The sequence below is a fragment of the Rhinopithecus bieti genome, unplaced genomic scaffold (genome assembly GCF_001698545.2).
Source record: "Rhinopithecus bieti isolate Rb0 unplaced genomic scaffold, ASM169854v2 scaffold_33652, whole genome shotgun sequence".
Classification (NCBI taxonomy): Eukaryota; Metazoa; Chordata; class Mammalia; order Primates; family Cercopithecidae; genus Rhinopithecus; species Rhinopithecus bieti.
Window position 1 is genome coordinate 699,804 of NW_016814761.1, and position 19,621 is coordinate 719,424.

Sequence of the window (19,621 nt, forward strand, 5' to 3'; positions counted from 1 at the left end):
AAAAAAAAAAAAAAAAAAAAAAAAAAAAAAAAATTCGCGTTAGAATAGCTTTAGATTTTCAGTGATGTTCTGAAGATGGTACATAGAGCTCCACATAACCCTCATCCAGCTTCCCTGCTATGAGCATCTCACACGGCCTTGGCACAGTTGTCAAAGCTGAGGCCTACGTTGGCACACTACCATTGACTAAACAGACTTTGTGTGGATTTCATCAGTTTTCCCACTTATGTTCATTTTTTGACCCAGGATCCAATCCAGGATCCCACATCGCACTTAACTGTCATGTCTCTGTAGCCCTCTCCGGCCTGCGGCAGTTTCTTGGTCTTTCCTTGATTTCTGTGACCTTGAGACTATTGAGGAGTGATGTTCAGGCACGGTGGCTCACGCCTATAATCCCAACACTTTGGGAAGCTGAGGTGGGTGGATCACTTGAGGTCAGGAGTTCGAGACCGGCCTGGCCAACATGATGAAACCCAGTCTCTACCAAAAGTGCAAAAATTAGCTGGGTGTGGTGGCGCATGCCTATAATTCCAGCTACTCGGGAGACTGAGGTGGCAGGATTGCTTGAACCCGGGAGGCAGAGGTTGCAGTGAGTCAAGATTGTACTAGTGCCGTGAAGCCTGGGTGACAGAGCAAGACTCTGTCTCAAAAAAAAAAAAAAAAAAAAAGTCTTGAGGAGTAATGCCAGGTGTTCGGTACAATGTTCCCCACTCCGGTTTTGTCCGGTGTTTTCTCCAGGATTAGACTGGGGTTATGGGTTTTGGATAAAAACACCACGGAGGTGAAGTACCCATTTCATGACATCATATCAGGACACATGGCACCTGAGTGGTGTCGCTACAGATGCTCACCTGGGTCTCTTGGTTCAGGACATGTCTGCTGGGCTTCTCTGCTGTTTCCCATTTGCATGTCTGCTCTGTGGAAGGGACTCACTGGGCCAGCCCATCCTCAAGTGTGCGTGAGGGACTAAGCTGTACCTCCCACGTGTAGTCTTTTGAAGCTTTGCAATTCCTTGTTTCTTTTTCCTTTTTTTTTTTTTGATGCAATGTCGTTTTGTCACCCAGGCTGGAGCGCAGTGGCATTATCTTGGCTCACTGCAACCTCCCTCTTCTGGGTTCAAGTGATTCTTGTGCATCAGCCTCCTAAGTAGCTGGGGCTACAGGCGCGCACCACCACGCCTGGCTAATTTTTGTATTTTTGGTAGAGAAGGAGTTTCACCATGTTGGCCAGGCTGGTCTTGAGCTCCTGACCTCTAGTGATCCACCCGCCTGGGCCTCCCAAAGTGCTGTGATTATAGGCGTAAGCCACTGTGCCCGGCCAAGTCCTTGTTTCTTGCAAGAGGCAGGGATCCCCCAGCCTGCCCCTTCTGTTGTATGTGGGAGAGTGGAGAGGTGGAGGTTCCCTTTGAGCCTGCCCTGTCGAGAGACGAGACAGCCCCCGTGCGGAGAGTGCTAAGGGTTATCACTGTGAACACAGTTGATCTTTATGCTCTTGTGAAGTGCCAGCCCAGCCTTGTGCATGCCTTCTAAAGATGAGGACCCTGGGGGCTTGTCTGAGGCCACCTCCGCCTCGGGTCTCCCCAGTATCCTGGCCCTCAGCCCACTTTTGCCCATCATGTCCTGCTGACCAGGTGAGGGGCTGCCAGAGGCTTCCAGGGGCCACCTCTGGACACCTCTGCAGTGCCGTCTTTTGCCCACAGGGTGCCGGCCTGGGTGAGCAATGGGGAGGCAGCAGATGCAGCCTTCTCCGGGGCCCGGCACTCCAGCTGGAAGCGGAAGAGTTCCCGTCGCAGTAAGTCTCCCCTCCGGCCCGCCACCCACCCCAGGTAGCTAGCTCCGGGATATCCTAGTCTTCCCTAACCCAAGAGAGTGATGTGGGCTCCTGTGAGCCCAGTGTTCATCCTCACTGGGGGCTGCTGTGGCCCTGGAGGACCAACCACTGCTCACAAGAGCCGAGGTCCAGGATCAGCTGACACACCCAGTTTTTCATCTGCCCTCAAATACTTACAAAGCTCCCACAACAGGCCAGGGTGGCTCAGTGGTGTTAGTGCCCTGGGGACCAGGATGAGGTCCCTCTGTTAACAGAACCAGACACTTTGCCATGGGAAGGTGCCTGCCCAGATGTTCCCTGCAGATAGAGAAGAGGGCAGCAGGGGTGGGGGAAAGAGGGTCCCAGACAGGGGCCAGTTTGTGCGAGGGCCTGAGGGCAGGAGGACCCCTGACTCCCAGGAAGCAGCAAGGGCCTCATCTGTGGGGCGTAGGGGAGCATTACAGGGTGAGGTGTGGGTGCGGGCCCTGCAGCTCCTCAGGGCCTCAGAGGCTGTGCTTAAGGTTCTCAAGGAAATAGGAAACCACAGAAGGAAGGCCAGTGATGTGGCTGCCTTTGCCTTTCAGTCCCGTTGCACTGGGGTGGGGGCAGTGTAGGAGACCGGGTGGAGAGGGATGGAGCCTGCTGGGAGGCTATCATGGTCTTGTAGGACAGGAAGTCTGAGGGTGGGAACTAGGGGCCTAGAGAGAGGTGGGCAGGCCTGGGAGCTGGTGTGGGAGGAAGAGGGGGCTCTGACAGGGCTCTAGGGGCCCCAGGACCTAGGGAAGCATCACAGACCAGTGGGTCTTGTGACTTCTTCCTGGAAGGCCTGTGGGTCGGGGACTGGCTCCCATCAGGGGTGGGGGCTGGTTTTCCAAATCCTAGCACTGCTACGTGATGAGGGGCTAGCCCCGGGGTCCTGGGTGACTGAGGATGCTAGGGCCAGGGCACAGGTGCTGGACTGCATCATGCTCCCTGCAGGGGCTGGAAGCAGCTGTCCATTAGCCAGATGGGCAGGCCTGCGGGCAGCAGGGAGCCAGGTGGGGTCTGTGCGGTCACTGGGAGGGCGCCTTGGAGGAGGTGGGGGTTGGGGAGAAACGGGGGAGCCAGCATCCCCTGAGGGCAGCTAGCGAGGCTGAGGGCTGTACTGGGCTGGCAGAAAGGAGGGTACTGCGTGCCACCAGCTGGTGCAGTCCTGATGTCATCTGCAGCACCTCTGGCCAGGCTGCCACAGCCCACGTTGGTGCTCTCTCTCCCCCCTTCCCTCCCAGTCGACCGGTTCACTTTCCCCGCTCTGGAAGAGGATGTGATTTATGACGACGTCCCCTGCGAGAGCCCAGATGCGCATCAGCCCGGTATGGTGTCTGCAGTGCTTTCCCCATTTTTCTTGGGGACAGGGGAGGGAGGCAGGGACCGGGGAGGGTCGTCTCCTTCCATTTCCTTCTGTCCCCACCTGGCCCTGTGCCCCTCCTTCTTGTCTTTAGAAACAACTGTGGTCATCAGGGATAATCTGGAGATGGTTGAGGGCGTGGCCAGCGGGGCTGGGCAGGGCGTGGGCATCATGGGCAGGGCCATGCTCCGACTGTGGGTACCCGGGCAGATCATCACCTTTCCAAGCCTTGATTCTTCCCTCAGGAAAATGGGGCCATACTCCAGGCTTTCCAGGGCTGTTGGAGAAGATGACAGCTTGTTATACTGAAAGGGTGAAGCAGATAAAGCTTTGCAAAGCCCTGCGCCCTGCTCTGGGTTGAGGGCTGAGGTGGGCGGGCAGGCAGGCGATTGTGGCCACAGAGGGAGATGGGGCGGGACTAGGGTGAGTCTTGCTGGAACTCACCTGATGGGAGAGAGGACTGTTCAGTGACAATTAACAGGAAGAGCCGTCTTTGCTTGAACACATTAGGCCAAGCATATTTTCAATCATGTAATGGCTTCAAGACTTTGATTTGGGATGTTACGTTCTTATTTTACAGACAAGGGAACGGCCGAGGCAGGGCTAGGATTTGAATGTGGGTCATTCTGACCCCAAGTTCAGTGCTCTGTCCCCTACCTCAGGAGGATTTGAGTGGCATTTTATGACAGATGAGGCACATTTGATCCCACTGATCTCACGACCCCATGAGGTCAGCAGGGCCAGGCTTATTTATGGCTCCCATGATAAAGAGGTTAAACCACCAGCCCCAGAGCACACAGCCAGGATTTGAACAGACGACTTCTTTTCCTACTATGCGATTCTTCCTGTTTTCAGGGGCTCTCCATCCAACGGGGAAGCACAACCCCTGCTTTTGAGGAGCTCCGAGTCTGATGGAGAGGCTCTAACCATCCTTGAGCAGCACAAAGCGCAATGGGAGAGACACACAGACAACATGGCAAGGCCCGAGGCCCCCAGAGCCACACTCCTGACTCCTGTCTCAGGAACGGGGACAGATGGGCCAAGGATATGCTTATCCCTTTAGCAAGCCTGGGATGTGCTTGGAGCACATTTTCCTGTTTGTAGGATTCCCACTGTATTGGGAGGCAAAGGAGTCTTAGGAAAGTCCCAAAGTTGGGAGGTCTGAGCGGCTGAGGGGCCTCAGTTGTTGTTTAACCCATTTGGCCTACTTCCCACCTGAATTCAATCAAGCCACTGAGTCCCTGGCCCCAGTCTTTACTGTCCTCAGGGTCTGGGAGGATGTGGCATGTTCATGGCCTGGGTGTCACACAGCCTGTGTTTGCACCCTAGCTCTGAGCCTGCAAATGAGGACCACAATACCTACCCCAGGATCCCCGCATGCTGGGCTGTGGGAGGATCAAGTATGACAAGGCTGCAAAGAGCTCAGTGCAGGGCTGGCTCTTGGAGACAGGGCCGTTGTGGCTGTTGTTGTTAGTGTTATGCCTGCCGAGGGTCTGCCTGGGGCTGATGTGGGCTCAGTAGGAGCTCAGAGAGGAGGTCGTTACCCGAGGGACAGGCTGTATGCAACAGTGGGCACACGCAGCCCTGTGTTTGAATCCCGGCTCTGCCATTGATTTGGGCACAGGGCTTTGTGCCTTTGTGCCTTGGCTTCTTCATATAAGGCAGGAAAATCCCCAGCTCACAGGCCTTTGGGGAGGGTCACACAGGGTCCTGACCAATCTCTCTGGGCCTCAATTGACCCATCTGTAAAACTGGGGCAATAATAGCTAGTCCTAGGGTGGTAGCATGGATTCCATGAGGTAATTGATGAGGACACTGAGCAGGAAGCATGAGGGGACCCTTATGTGGTCCCTGAAAGCCCTCGGGTGGTGCACAGGCACAAGGAGTTTTGTAACTCTGTCTCCACTGGAGAGGATATTTCTATATGTGTAGATGGTGGGGACTTCAACGGAAGGTGGTGTGGAGCCCTGGCCCCACTCACTGTCTTACTGTGGCCAGCCACGTCTCTCCCATCTGTCTAACAGGAGTGATCTTTCACACCCTGCTGTCTGCACAGGGCCGCTGGGAGCCGCTGTGGCACACCAAGGATGGAGGTGGTTGGGTGCGCGGCTCAGCCCTGTGGAGGGGTGGACCTGCCACGTGCTGATGGGGTTCCTCCTCAGGGCTACACCGAGAACTCTGCCTCTTTGGTCACTAGTCGAGGGGCCTCCACTGCAGTAATGGGACAATCAGCTTGGCTTTCTGAAGGTCACAGCTGTTCCACTCTCTAAAGACATCAGTTACCATTATCTTTTGCTTAAAAATAACCTCATGTTCCCTCCTGGTTCTGGGACCTATCTCCCACTAAGCTTTGGCACATCTGTTTTGTTCTTTGGCTGACACTCTTACCCCCAACCCCTTACACCCCAGCTTTCCTGTGGGGTGAAGCTCGGGGGCCCTGGGTCTATGGACTGACACCCAAGCTCCCCCAGAACCACCATGAGTGGCGGCCTGCTGCTCTCAGCCAAGTGCATGCTGTGTGCCAGGCACTTTGCCAAGAGCCCCTTGGCTGTTTTATTTACTCATCTGTCCGCTTAGTATTAGCCCCATTTGGCAGAGAGGTCTCTGATGACCAAAGCTCACAGTTTTTTGGCATAGTCGTTTCTGAGCAGATTTCTTTTCTTCTTCTTCATCTTCTTTTTTTTTTTTTGAGATGTTGTCTCTTTCTGTCACCCAGGGTGGCCAGGCTGGTCTCAAACTCCTGACCTCAGGCGATCCACCCACCTCCGCCTCCCAAAGTGGTGGGATTACAGGCATGAGCCACCGCGACCGGTCAGATTCCTTTTTTTAAAAAAACCTTTCCCAATGCTATATTTCTTCTGTGATGACAAAAGCATTTTCATCTTCATGTACGTTTCGGTGTCCGACCCCACTTTCGTGAGGTCTGCAGTTCTCCAGGTAACAGATGACGAAATGAAACCCAGAAGGGCAAAGGGCCTTGCCCAAGATCCCCCAGTGACGGAGCTGGGGCTGGGGCCGTGTGTTCTGGCCTCGGGACAGTGGCTTTCCCACCTCAGGCTTCAAGCGGCATCTCATAGCCCAATTGAATGGGCCCCACGAGTGCCCTGGCCCTTGTGGGACCTGTCCCTCCAGACGATGCGACTCAGCTTTTTGTCCCCAAGTTTTCAGTCCAAGGCATTTCCTGCAGGCTTAGGAAGGAAAGGAGCACCTGGACTCTGGGCCAGCTGCGCCCCCTACTGGAAGATCCTGGGCCGAGCGTGAACTCAGATTTGGGGTGAGGGACTCTGAGGCCCCAACAATCTCTGTTTCATTCGTGAGGATGCTGAGGGCCTGAGCCAGGACTTGGCTCCAGGTCTTCTCTTTTCCAGTAAGAAACAGGTCACGTGTGATGGCTCGGCTGGGTGCGGTGGCTCATGCCTGTAACCCTGGCACTTTGGGAGGCGGTGGCAGGAGGATCACTTGAGCCCAGGAGCTCAAGACCAGCCTGGGCAACATAACTAGACTCCATCTCTACAAAAAAATTAAAAATTAGCTGGGTGTGATGGTGCACGCCTGTAGTCCCAGCTACCCGGGAGGCTGAGATGGGAGGATCACTTGAGCCCAGGAGTTTGAGGCCACAGTGAGCTGTGATTGCACTGCTGCACTCCAGCTTGGGTGAGACAATGAGACCCAGTCTCTAGAAAAATAAAACATTGCCAAGGAGGCCCAGAATGAGAGCTGAGACCATACAAAAGCAGTACTGGGGGCAAAAGGAAGTGAGTGGGCCCGTGCGCGGCTGACGTGTTTCTTGTGTTTTCCCCATTTTCTCAGGCCCTTCTTGCCCTACGAGGGGGAAGATGTATTGTCATCTTTGTTTCATGGTTGAGGAAGTAGAGCTGGAGCCCCAGGGCCCCCACGTTCTCCCTGACCCCGCCTCGCCCCACCTGGGTTCAGAAATTGGGTCTGAGGCTGGAAGTCTGGTAGGCTTGGCCTCAGGGCCTGGGCTCACCGGCTGCCGCTTGGCCAGCAGGGGCAGAGAGGAACCTGCTCTACGAGGATGCGCACCGGGCTGGGGCCCCTCGGCAGGCGGAGGACCTAGGCTGGAGCTCCAGTGAGTTCGAGAGCTACAGCGAGGACTCAGGGGAGGAGGCCAAGCCAGAGGTTGAGCCCGCCAAGCACCGAGTGTCATTCCAGCCCAAGGTGAGGGGACCGGGGGTGTCTCTCACTTCACTCAGGACATGGAGACCCCTTCAGGGAGGGAGGGAGCAGGGTGGTAAGGGCCAGGCCCAGGACTCACGTCTGGGTCCCAGGGATTCCCAGGAATGTGTGGTGAGAGGGGAACCAGAAGCCCAGGTCATCCTGAAATAGGAGGTGGCCCACAGACATTGCTGTTGGCAGCCATAAGCCCGGGATGGGCATGGCTGGTACCTGGCACAGGTGCTCCCCCCATCCCCTTGCTATAGCAGACCTGGTTGATTGATCCTCATGCTCACGGGCTCAGACTGGGTTTCAGAGTCCTCTCAATGCCGCACTCCAGGTAGCCCAGCAACTTGCTTAGAGGTGGAGCCGGGATCAGATCCACTTGCTTTCCCCGCCCTCTGGGACTGATGCTCGGGGACAGTCCAGGCCTCGGCCCGCACAGTCCTCTCTGCTCTGGGGAGTGGACAGTGGGGGCTGCTGTGGCTCAGCCAGAGCGACATGGAAGGCTTCTCTCTGGGGCCTCACACAGTGCCATCCATGCATTCGGCTTTCCTGGTGTTTCTGCCTGGAGCAGGGGCCATTCTGCTTATTTCCTGGAGGGGAGCCCCTGAGGCTGCGAGGAGGACAGGTCATCTGGTTCCTCCTTTCCCGTGGCACCCATGCTCCTTCCCTGTTGTTCTGCAGAAGCCACCAAGAGGCAGTGTCTGTCTGTGCTGAGATTTGCAGTTTCATGGGGACAGCTTCTTACAGGCCCTGACTGAGCAGAGGGGGTGGGGCCCCTCTGCTCCTTTTATTTTTATTTTTATTATTTATTCTTTTGAGACAGAGTCTCACTCTTTCACCCAGGATGGAGTACAGTGGCATTATCTCGGCTCACTGCAACTTCTGCTTCCCGGGTTCAAGCAATTTCCTGCCTCAGCCTCCCGGGTAGCTGGGATTGCAGGCGTGCACCATCATGCCTGGCTAATTTTTGTGTTTTTGTAAAGATGGGGTTTCATCATGTTGCCCAGGATGGTCTCAAACTCCTGGCCTCAAGTGATCCACCTGCCTCGGCCTCCCAAAGTGCTGGGATTACAGGTGTGAGCCACCGTGCCCAGCCTCAAGCTCCTTTTAAAAGATGTAGCAGGGCAGGAGAGCTCCACCTGGGGCCATTCCTGCATGGGCAGGGTGGGGACAAGACAGGGGACTTTCCCGGTGCCTCCCACCTTTTCTGGGTTTGGGGGATCCACTCTGGGAGAGGCATGCTGGCCAGAGGAACACCAGCACCTGAGTCCTCAGGCAGCCATTCCTCAGACCAAGATGGGCTCCCTGAGTCCTGAGCAAGCCTGGGACTTTCCAGGGATGGGCCTCCAAGGCTGGGCTGTGGGAAACAGCCTTAATGTCTTGCTAGCCAAAAAGCGAAGCATTTACTACAATACCTACTGTCTGCCTAGTCCATTTCTTCAGTTGTGGGATGAGATACATTGGAACAGGAAGACCTGATCTGTACTCAGTGAACCTTTATGGTCCACAGGAGACACTGAATGGGAAACAATTTGTCAAAAATGAAGACAAAATGCTGGTCATCATGATCAGTGTGGTACAATTTTCAAAAATAAACTAGCATACCCTTCAAAACAAAATGAAGACAAAAATGCCTTTATGTAAACTTGAGCCTCTGTCCAGCCTGGCTGTGTGCCTGATAGGGGTAGGGACTGATGCGACCAATCAGAGGAGGCCTCTGAGAGTGGTGAGCTGGAGCTGGGCTTAGGAGCCAGAGGAGATGGGACAGGTGATCCAGGCTGCAGGAGCAGGCCAGGCAGAAGCCCAGGAATAGCTTGTTGCTACTTCCTGCAGTTCAGAAGGGGCAGCATGCACTGCTTTAGGGAAGGGGGCTTTGGTTATAAAGCTCCCACTCCCCCCAGTAGCCTCTCCCTATGGCAGGACCGGTGTGTCCCAGCCCTGCTCTGGGCAGTGTGACCAGATGGGGCTCTCGAGTCCTGGCCTAGCCTTTTAGCCTCAGCCTCTGGCATTCCTCCTTCTCTCCCATGGTAGCCCCGGCCCTCTTGCTGGGACTAGGAGGATACCATGTGTGTCTCTCAGAGGGAAGGAGGGATGACGATGCTGAATTCAGGCTTTCCAGTGGTGGTCCCCATTCTTCCACAGGCATCAGAATCACATGGGTAACTGGTTGGATCACAGATGCCAGGGCCTCACCAGGTACTCTGATTCAGGGGTTGGGTGGGGTCCGATAATCTGCCTTTTAAGCAGCTCTCTGCCCCCAGGGGGTACAAGGTGCTCACAGAGCACTCCAAGAAATGCTGGGCCACGCTCACCATGGCCTGGCCCTGGGAATGGGACCTCTGGGGGCTGCCTGTGAACTCGTGTCCCTCACACTCTCAAGCTGGAGGCTTTGGACCCTCCCTCAGCAGACAAACTATGTGGCACAGTTGTTGGGATTTCTAACTACTTGGAGTTTTTTTCTCTGGCCGTGGCCAAGGCCCACCTGCTCCCTGATCAGCAGGCTCCTAGGGAGACAGGAGGTTGTGGAGGGCTTTTCCTCAGGTACCCACTTCTGCCAGGGACTCTACTGAGCCTGCCTGTGGTGCTTCACCCTCCTGAGCCGCTTGGGGCGCACTTGCTCACCCGCTGGCATTGCAGCAGCTGCATGTTTTAGGGCCACTGCTGCTTGGCTATGTGTTATATGTGCTGCAGGCACAGGACAGCAGGGATCTGGGGATGTGTTTTGTCCTGTTCTTGGAGTCTGACCATTGCCAGGCACCCTGCCCAGCTGCAAGAGAACTAATGGAACCCCTTCTTCAGATATCCGTAGAGGCCATCCCTAGGCAGGTGGACTCTTACCAAAAAAAGTGACCATGGGATCTGTAGAAGGGCACGGACCTAAGTGGAAGCAACTGCCTCATCCTCTTATGTGAACAAGTGGTCCTGCTGGTGCCAGTCTGGGGTCTGTGGGGTTTTTTTTTTTTTTTTCCATTTGTGGGATGGATTGCATTGAACTGTTGCACTCTCCAGCAGTGACCTCTTTGAAATCAAGGTCTCTGATCCAGCTGGACGGGGACTGGGCAGAACTCGTGGATTCATTATAGAAATGCCAGCCCTGGCCTAGCCTGCTCCATTCCCTGCTCTGATCTGGCCAACTCAGCAAGTGGCCTCTGATCCTGACATTTCCTTGTTCTTCTGACCCTGAAAGAAGGGAGGGAGCACCAGAAGACCCAGGGACTTTATGATTTTATTGTGTGAAACTATTTTATAGATGAACATGACTCAGGTCAAACCCCAAACTCCCCAGTTTTTTGGGAGTCTGGGTAGGTCTCCGAGAGACCCCTGTCTTGCATACTTCTTTGCATGACAATATTGAACATTTGCCTAGAATGGTGCACTTTACAAAGCAGTGCCATTTACCCTAAGTGGTCAGTATTATTGTTGTTAAGATTCTTATTTTGTTGATCAGAAAACCTGTGTAAAGCTCAGAGAGATTTAAATGATGTAGAATGCGACATCACATTTGCCTCATCTGTCTGTATGTCCATCCATCCATCCATCCATCCATCCATCCATCCATCCACTCATCCATTCACCCACCCAACAAATATTGAGCACTTGCAATTTGAAAGATAATAATGGCTTCCATTTTTTGAATACTTAATAAGCTCTCGACTCTCAGTTTTGCATGCACATTTAATTTTCTCAGCAACCCTATGTAGAGGCTATTATTATGGCCACTTTACCAGTGAGGAAGTTGCAACTCAGAGAGGTAGAGACTTTTCCAGCTAGTAAGCAGGGAGCCATGATTTGAAGTAGGCCTACCTGCCTCTTGATCCTTGTGTCTACTTCTCTAGAAATAGCACCTGTCTTGGTCTTTTGTGTACTTTACCAAATATCACTGTTGCTCATATGGTTCATGCATTTGAATATCTATCTCTTCTTCTGTCCATCTACCTGTTCTCCCATCTGTCCATCCATCCATCCATTCATCCATCCTCCAGATAGTCTGTAAGCTGAGCATCCCTTCTTCCATCCTGTTGCCCATCCCCCTCCCTCCCTTTACCTTTCACTCATCCTCCCTCCATTCATCCTCCAGCAGTGTGCCAGAGGCAGCTAGTGTCAGCTCACAAGAACTCAGGAACCAGTTTTGAGCATCTCTTTACAAATTCCCATTCAGTGATGTCAATTTGATAGCTTGGAATTGGTGGAAGTATTCACGCCATGGAAATGCTTCAAAGCAGGGCCCTTTTCCTGGAGAACTGGTTGTTAAATATTTGCCAGCACAGCACTGCCTAAATCCATTCTCCTATCCATCCATCCATCCATCCTCTTATTCCTTCATCTGACTCTCTCTTCATCCATCCATCTGTCCATTTGCCCAGCTATATAGTCACCTAACCAAATTTATCCATTTGCTCATCCAACTGTTTATCTGTCCATCCATTCATTCATCCATTTATTTATCCATCCATCCATCCCTCTATGAGTCTGTTCGTCTACCCATCCACCTGCCTGTCTGTTGCCCATCCATTCATCTTTCTGTGGATTTGCCCACTTATCCATTTATCCCCCGACCTCATTCCATCCGTCCATCCACCTGCCATCTGTCCATGTCACAAACTTATCAAGAAGCTCCTATGTTACAAGCCCTGTGCTGGGCCACAGCGCTGGGGAGAAGACACAGTCCTTGCCCTCAGAGCATTTTCCCATTTCCCTAAGATAGGAGGCCTGGGTTTGCTCCCCTCCCACCTCTCCACCCCAGCAGCCCAGATTCCCTCCTGCAGAGACCTGGCCCCCAGCTGCCTGGCGTGGTGGGGTTGGACACAGCTGGAGCAGATTCCAAGCAGGATCTGGCTGGACTGCTGCCTGGGACCTGGGGTGCCGCATCCCGCCTGCCCGAGCTGTCCATCCGCACTTTACCTGAGTCTCCTTTCTCCCCTGTTGTCTGTGTTTTGTCTCCTCCCTGTCCCGCCTGCTCCTCTCACCTGCTCTCCTTCTGCCTGGCCGCTTGGGGTTCCAGCTTTCTCCAGACCTGACTAGGCTAAAGGAGAGATACGCCAGGACTAAGAGAGACATCTTGGCTTTGAGAGTTGGGGGGAGAGACATGCAGGAGCTGAAGCACAAGTACGATTGTAAGGTATTGTCTGTCTGTCTTCTCAAGTCCTGGATGGGAGCTGTTTCCAGCTGCAGCTACCTCCAGGGGCCTTTCCTGCTGCCCTGGTACCACGAAGCCTCCCAGGCCCACCCTTGAGTCCCAGGGCTGTCCTGAGACCTGGACCCTGGCCACCCTCACATCTGTGCTGGAACTGGCAGGTGCCTTAAGCCACGTGTTCCCTTCCATGTTCTCGCCCCTATCTTTCTCCCCACCTGCAAGTGAAACCCTGATAGCCCACGAGAATTCCCAGGAGGGTTTTCAAACTTTAGGACCCTTAGATTCACCTGGGGTGCTGTGTTCAAAATGCAGGTTCCTGAGCTCCAGCCCCAAGGGTGCCACTTCTGTAGGTCTGGGACGAGGCTCAGGAATCTGCACATTTCATAATCTGCACAGTTGGGGTTACACGTTGAAAAACGTGAATGTTGGTGACATTGAATTTTCCTATCTCTCCACACTGTTTAGAGGAATCCAGGATAAGGAAGTGTGTAGGAGAAATCACAGTACTTTCTTAAACTTTTGGATAATGATGATGTCGACAACAGTAGCTTCCCTTAACTGAGCACCAGCTGTGTGTCTTGGCCGAAGGCATGGACTGTCGAGGTCTGTGGGCCTGGTTTGAATCCCAATCTCACCACCCTCATGGTGTGATCCTGAGCAGGCCCCTTGGCCTCTCTGAGCCTTGGTTTCCTTGCCTTTGAAATGGGGGCATTCATAGTACCGGCCCCCAGGGTGGCTGTGAGGGTGGATGGTCAGGCCTGTTGGGTGTGCGGTGCTGTGCTGGGTCTAGGAGCTCAGTGGACAGTGGCTGTTGTTATCTACGCACCTGACCACCCTGTCCTTGTGGCACTCTGGGCAGTAGCTGCCTTTCTGCATCTTTTAGTGTCAAGTAACCGGCTAGTGGCCACACCAGTGGTCAGCGATAGAGCTGGGATTCCAACTCGGGTCTGCTGTGTGCTGGAGCCCAAACGTCCTCCATCCTGCAGTGCTGCCCACTTTATTGGAATGTGAAGCCTTCCCGGAGGAGGAGAGCAGACCCTTTACAGTTTACGGGACCTTTCACAGATACCCCTGAGAGGGCTATAACCCAGGGTGGGGGTGGGTCTAACCTCTCAGGAAGCCAAGGCTGAGAGAGGGGCCCGGAGCTAGTGAAGGGCAGAGTCTAAGACCGGGCATTTCCCCTGGTGTGGCCACACACTGTGGGAAGGGGTGGATTCGACAGGTTTACTCAGGGACACCTTCTAGGGTGTTGGCCTGTTCTTTTTTGCCCAGGAAAACGCCGGGAGAATGGCCTCAGATGATCCCCTGAAAGACCACTTTGTGGGGCTCATGACAGCACCATTGATGGCTTTCTGCCAGGACAGAAACTGGATTCTGGAACAGAGGTTTCGGATCTCTGAGGGTGTGACCCCCTCCTCCCACCCCCCCAACAAGAAGATGAGCGTCTATGCCATCCATTTCATGAGATTCTCAAAGGCCTCTATGACCACTCCCCCTGCCCAAACCCAGAAAAGGCCAAGCACAACTGCTCTAGGATTGTCCCGTAGAAATGCAGGGCAGGCAGGGAACTTCCTTCTTTTTCCCTGCTGCTGGTTCCTTCCAGAAGGTCAGCCTCGTTCCTTAAAAGCCATCACCCCTGCTTCCCCATGCACAGCACCTGGTGGCTTTTCAGCAACCCTTCCTTGCCCAGACCCCCAAGAAGTACTTGGATACTTAAGTGGGGACCAAGGGGTTATTGGAGGTGATAGAGCAGAGACCAGAGACACCCCCAACAGATTAGTGCTCCCCACCTTCAGTAGAGAGTTTTAGGAAGGAGAAGGTTTTCTTAGGACTGCACTGTCCATTATGATAGGCATGTGGCTCTTTAAATGGAAATTAACTAAAATTAAATATACTTAGAAATTTGGGTCCTTCCTCGCACCAGCACATTTCAAGTGCTCCATGGTCACATGTGGCCTGTGGCTGCCATTTTGGACAGGGCAGATACAAGTGTTTCTGTCATGGCAGAGCCTTCTCTCAGCTGGTGCTGCTGTGTGTTGGAGAAGATGCAGGGGCCGGAGCTGGGGCTTGGGAGGACAAAGGACTGGCTGAGGGGACAGCAGCTCTGTCTCAGGCCTGGGCTCCCCCATCGCCCTGGATGCCCACTTCTCCCTCCTGGGTACACGCTCTCCTTACTTCTCACATTCTGCTTAGCTTGCTATGCTCGTGTCCATGGATCCCCTCCCCACCACCAGGGGAAACTGCCTCTTCTTTCTGGCAACTTCAGCCTTTTCTCCTTTTCCCAGACAGTGGCTCAGTAAGAAACCTGGCTGTTTTGGGGGAGGCAAGGGATGGGTCCCTCACCTGGGTTTGGCTGATGGGATGGGGGTGTGCACACATCTCCTTCAGTTGCTCCTAAGGTCATGTTCAACATCATGGAGTGCATTTTGCTGCTCAGGGAGCTTTCCCAGACCCGGAATGTTTGGTGCTCACAGACCCTGATAAGGACAGGTATTGCTGTTCCTCAGTTTTGCCTGGGGAAATGGAGGCTCAGTGACATTCAGTGACGTGCCCAGAGTCATGCCACTGGGGGGTGGCCCAGGACTCCAGGTCTCCAGCACCCCTTGCTACACTCCTCGCCAGGTCACATCGTCTCCTGGATTTCAAATCTGTTCACATAGTCTGTCCCGAAGGGAAAAAAATCAGTTATGGCCCCCTCTTGCCCATAAAGAGGGAGATCCCTGGGCATGAATGCACCTTCTCACCCCCACTGGCGTCCTTGGCCTCTGCTCACTGACCTGGGAGGGAAGGGTCTGGGTGGTTCTGACCTCCGCAGGCTGAGGCCCGGGGAGGCGGGTGGCCCTCGATGGCAGGCATCCCAGGCTGTCCCTTCCCTGATGAGCCTCTCTACCTTTGCTCAGATGACCCAGCTCATGAAGGCCGCCAAAAGCGGGACCAAGGATGGGCTGGAGAAGACGCGGATGGCCGTCATGCGCAAAGTCTCCTTCCTGCACAGGAAGGACGTCCTCGGTGAGGCGCTGCCTGAGCGGGAGGGTCTGGTCTGGTGCCCAGCTCTGGGCTGCGGGTCGGGAGGGTGGGATTTTGCTTTACACCCCAGTGGTCATGCTGGGTGGGTACCACTTGGCGTATGGCTTCCTCTGGCGGTGGGGGTTGCGGGCTGAGTCCCAAATATCCTGGTAGGTCCCAGTGTGCCTCCCCTTCCTCTGGCAGGCGTGGTCTGTCTCTTTTTGGGAGAGCTGGGCCTCTCCCTTCAGCGTCCCTTTTGCTTTTGTCACAGCCGTCTTGGCCTCCTGCCCCCTGCGCTGTCTGGCTCACCTGTCCTCATCTTTTTTGTTCCTGTTCCCTCCTTCCTTTATCCATCCACCCATCTCTCCAACCAGCTGACATTTACTGAATCCTACTAAGCGCCACAGCCGGCGCTGCGTGCAGGGACCCAGGATGCATGTATCAGCAGTGCCTCTGGGGCCAGCTGGTGGCATAGCGTGGGAGACAGACACGGACATGGGAAATGACAGGACAGATTGACAAGCGGTCCACTGGGGTGCCCTGGGGGGCATGGAGGAAATGAGGATGGACTTGGGGGATGACAGATCAGGAAGGAGGAGGCACAGGTCACCAGGTGGAGCAGAGTGGGTGCTCTGGGAAGAGGAGCAAGCGGGTGTGCAGAGACCCGGATGTGGGAAAGTACCAGATGTTCCAGAGATGCTCTTAGTCAGCACCGATTGAGTACTTATTGTGTGCCAGGTGCTCTCCTATGAGCCTGCAGTTCCTCACTTAATCCTCATCCTCACCACACAAGGTGCAGAGAACTCTCACATTCCCACGCAGCAGATGAGGGAATATGCACAGAGAGGTTGTGACAGGGCTGAGGACACACAGGCCTGGAAGGGATAGAGGAGGCCTCAGGTGGCGGGAGTGAGGGCAGGCGTGATAGGTTAGGGTCTGGTCAGTACAGGCTCTGTCAGCCTTGCTGGGCATTTGCCTTTGGTCTTAAGGACGCCGGAAGGTCAGTAGAGGGTTTTACACAGAAGTGTCCCATGGTTAGATTTCATCAATTGGTCATTCATGCGACAAGTTTTATTAAGTATTTACTATGTGCTAGGAACTGTCCTAAAGCCTTGGGACACAGCTGTGAACATGAGTCCTGCCCCTGTTCCCCCGAACCCGTCTTCAGGTGCCTAACCTCACTCCTGGTTCCCACCAGGCTCTGGTCCATTCCTCCAGAGAATGTCTAGGTCAGGGCCCCTGATGTGTTCCCAGGCATTGGTGAGACAGGGCCAAGTGAGACCAGCCCCTGCTGCTCACCTCACATCTTTGGAGGCAACAGACAAGGAGACGAAGAATCCCAGTACAGTGGGATCACAGCTGGTGGAATTCTGGGGGTGCCAGTTCTCCTTGGAAGGAAGTAGGCTTTGTCTGCTGCCCGCCCTCAGCACATGGCCTGGTGCAGTGGAAGGAACACAGGCCTCAAGCCAGGCAGAACTTTGAGAGCCTGTGTCCTCCTGGAAAATGTTGTAGTTTAACCTCCCTGTGCCTCGGTTTCCTCATCCGTACAGTGGCGTGGCTGTCTCTCTTGTAGGGCTGTGGTGAGGATGTCCGAGGTCATACGAGGACAGAGAGAGTCCTATGTAGCAGGCATTATTCTTGGTGGGCAGTCAGACCCTAAGTGGAGGCGTTTGGTGCTAGGATGGCCTCGCGCTGGCTTGCTCAGACCCTGGCTCTGTGGCTTTCTGGCCGTGTCACCTTGCACTTTTTCCCCTCTTGGGGCGGCAGACTGTAAATGGGTTTTCATCTGTAAAATGGGTTGAGCCCCACCCGTGTACTTGGTGCGGTGATAAACCAGGTAGGTGTGTGCAGGCCTGGAAGGGGGGTGCTCAGTGATTGTCCATGTTCCCTCTGCATTTCGGGGAGCACTGACCCTTGATGAGGGAGGGAGCAGGCCAAGTGGCCATTCTAAACTCATTGAGATGGTCCTAAGAAAGGACAGCGTGGCCAGGCCAGCTGGCTGGGAGCTCTTCCTGGGTCACCCTCCCAACCCCAGGCTGGCCAGGGCTCTCCTCAGGCCTCCCCACCCCGCCCATGAGCCCAGCGCCTTCCTGAAGTGACCCTCCCCGCAGAGGCGATATTAATAGCCGTGGCAGGGCTCGAATCACAGGCCAAGAATGTTACCCAGCAGCTCGTGGGGGAAGAGGAAGCTGCGAGGCCGGCTGGGGTGGGTGCGGAGTGATGCCCGGGGCGTGATGTGGGCCCGGCAGGAGGGCCTGCACCACCCCCACCCCAACGCTGTCATCCGCTGTCCCTCCTCCTCCTCCTCCTCTGTCTCCTGCTCAGGTAAGGGCCTACTGGGGTGTCCCTGCCCCCTCCCACCCCTGGGATCGCTACCGCTTCTTCTTTCCTCCCCAGCTTCCTCACAGCTCCCATTTGCTGCTGCCCACGGCCGCCGCTGGAGTCAGAGCCCCTCAGCAGCTGGGGTCCCGTCTCCCAGCACCTGTACCTTTCTCTGGTGGGGACTGGAACCCTCTCTGGAGCCTCCCTCACTGTCTGACCTCCTCCCACTCTCAGAGGCCTGGGCCTTTGTCCATCTCATTCCGTCCTCCATCTGAGGTCCAGCTCCACTCACAGCCGGGATTGCCTGTCAGGCTCCCGTTGAACTTTTTCCCTTTAGCTCTGCATTTTTCATTTAGAAATGAAAATGCCAAACCACGCTGCCCTGTTCTTCTCGGGGCTTATTTTCTTCCCCCTTTTAGACTTCCAGAAGAAAACTATTTTTAGTTCCTAGTGATGGGGACACGGGCGACTGGCCTTCGCCAGGCCAGAGCGGGCGGGCCTGAGCAGGGACAGTGGCTTCTGGCAGCGTGGATGCCGAGAGCCCAGGCCCCGCAGGATGTGGCTTTGGTTTCTGCCTGTTTACCCTCTCGCTCACTCACTCACAATTGTTCACTGATGGACTGTTCCAGGCCCTGGGACGTAGCAGGGAACTCCTGAGAAGGAGCAACCGGGCAGCTGTAACCCCACGGGGCCCCAGGGGCTGCTCGTGCTCTAGGACCTGGGTCCAAGGCTGGTCTAGGGGGGCTCTCAGCTCCTGAGGCCTGAGAAGGGTGTGCTGTCCCTGCCTTAGCTGTGTCATCAGCCCGTCTGACTTTACAGGTGACTCGGAGGAGGAGGATATGGGGCTCCTGGAGGTCAGCGTTTCGGACATCAAGCCCCCAGCCCCAGAGCTGGGCCCCATGCCAGAGGGCCTGAGCCCTCAGCAGGTCTGTGGGGGAGTGGGGCAGGTGGAGGTCTGCAGGGGAAGGGGTGGCTTGGGGCTTCCAGCCTGTTCTCTGGGGCCATGCTGGTCTGGATCTCACAGGGGATGTGATGACTGGGGGCTCTTGGCAGAGCCCAGCTGGGCGGGGGCCTCCTGGGTTCTTTCCTCAGCCTTCCCACTTTCTACCCCTGGGTTCTCTCCTCAGCCATTGCACAGGCTTCTTGCTTTCTACCCCTGGGTTCTCTCCTCAGCCATTGCACAGGCTTCCCACTTTCTACCCCTGGGTTCTCTCCTCAGCCATTGCACAGGCTTCCACTTTCGTACCCCTGTTCTCTCCTCAGCCATTGCACCAGGGCTTCCCACTTCTACCCCATGTGCTCTGTGCTGTTGATTTTAGGGGTGGGCTCCCAGGCATCTAGAGTGCTTGCCCTCCTCCCACTTTGCATGGCACGCAAGAGCTGTCCCTGTTGGGCTGTTTCTGACTAAGGTGTCATTTGAAGAATGAGATGGGGAAACAGACTCAGGGGAGGCTGCAGGTGTGTAGGTGCCCGGCCCCTTGCCATCTGTCCCCTGGTCCTCACCCTGGGCCTTAGTGCTGCCACGAGCTCACCACCAGGAACTGGGCTTTTAGAATGGCTTCCTTGGCCGGGTACGGTGGCTCATGCCTGTAACCCCAACACTTTTGGGAGGGGTGGAGGTGGGTGGATCAACTGAGGTCAGGAATTTCGCAGACCATTCCTGGCCAACATGGTGAAACCCTGTCTCTATAAAATACAAAAAAAAAAAAAAAAAAAAAAAAAAAAGATGGCGTGGTGGTGCATGCTTGTAGTCTCAGTATTCAGGAGGTTGATGCAGGAGG

At 54.9% G+C, this 19,621-nt stretch overlaps 1 protein-coding gene across 13 annotated transcripts in view; it reads left to right on the top strand.

The window, feature by feature from the left end:
- ARHGEF10L (Rho guanine nucleotide exchange factor 10 like) overlaps positions 1-19,621 on the top strand; it is a 182,103-nt gene that overhangs the window by 82,839 nt on the left and 79,643 nt on the right. For 4 of the 13 annotated variants that reach the window (XM_017852046.1, XM_017852045.1, XM_017852049.1 and 1 more), the window contains exons 5-10: positions 1,700-1,791; positions 3,078-3,161; positions 7,203-7,375; positions 12,381-12,497; positions 15,413-15,521; positions 18,660-18,766. In XM_017852046.1, coding sequence (XP_017707535.1) covers positions 1,700-1,791; positions 3,078-3,161; positions 7,203-7,375; positions 12,381-12,497; positions 15,413-15,521; positions 18,660-18,766 — 682 coding nt within the window. Of the gene's footprint in view, positions 1-1,699; positions 1,792-3,077; positions 3,162-7,202; positions 7,376-9,528; positions 9,575-12,380; positions 12,498-14,349; positions 15,003-15,412; positions 15,522-15,642; positions 17,844-18,659; positions 18,767-19,621 lie in introns of those variants that run through there. The other 9 variants (XM_017852048.1, XM_017852050.1, XM_017852052.1 and 6 more) reach the window with 6 other exon arrangements.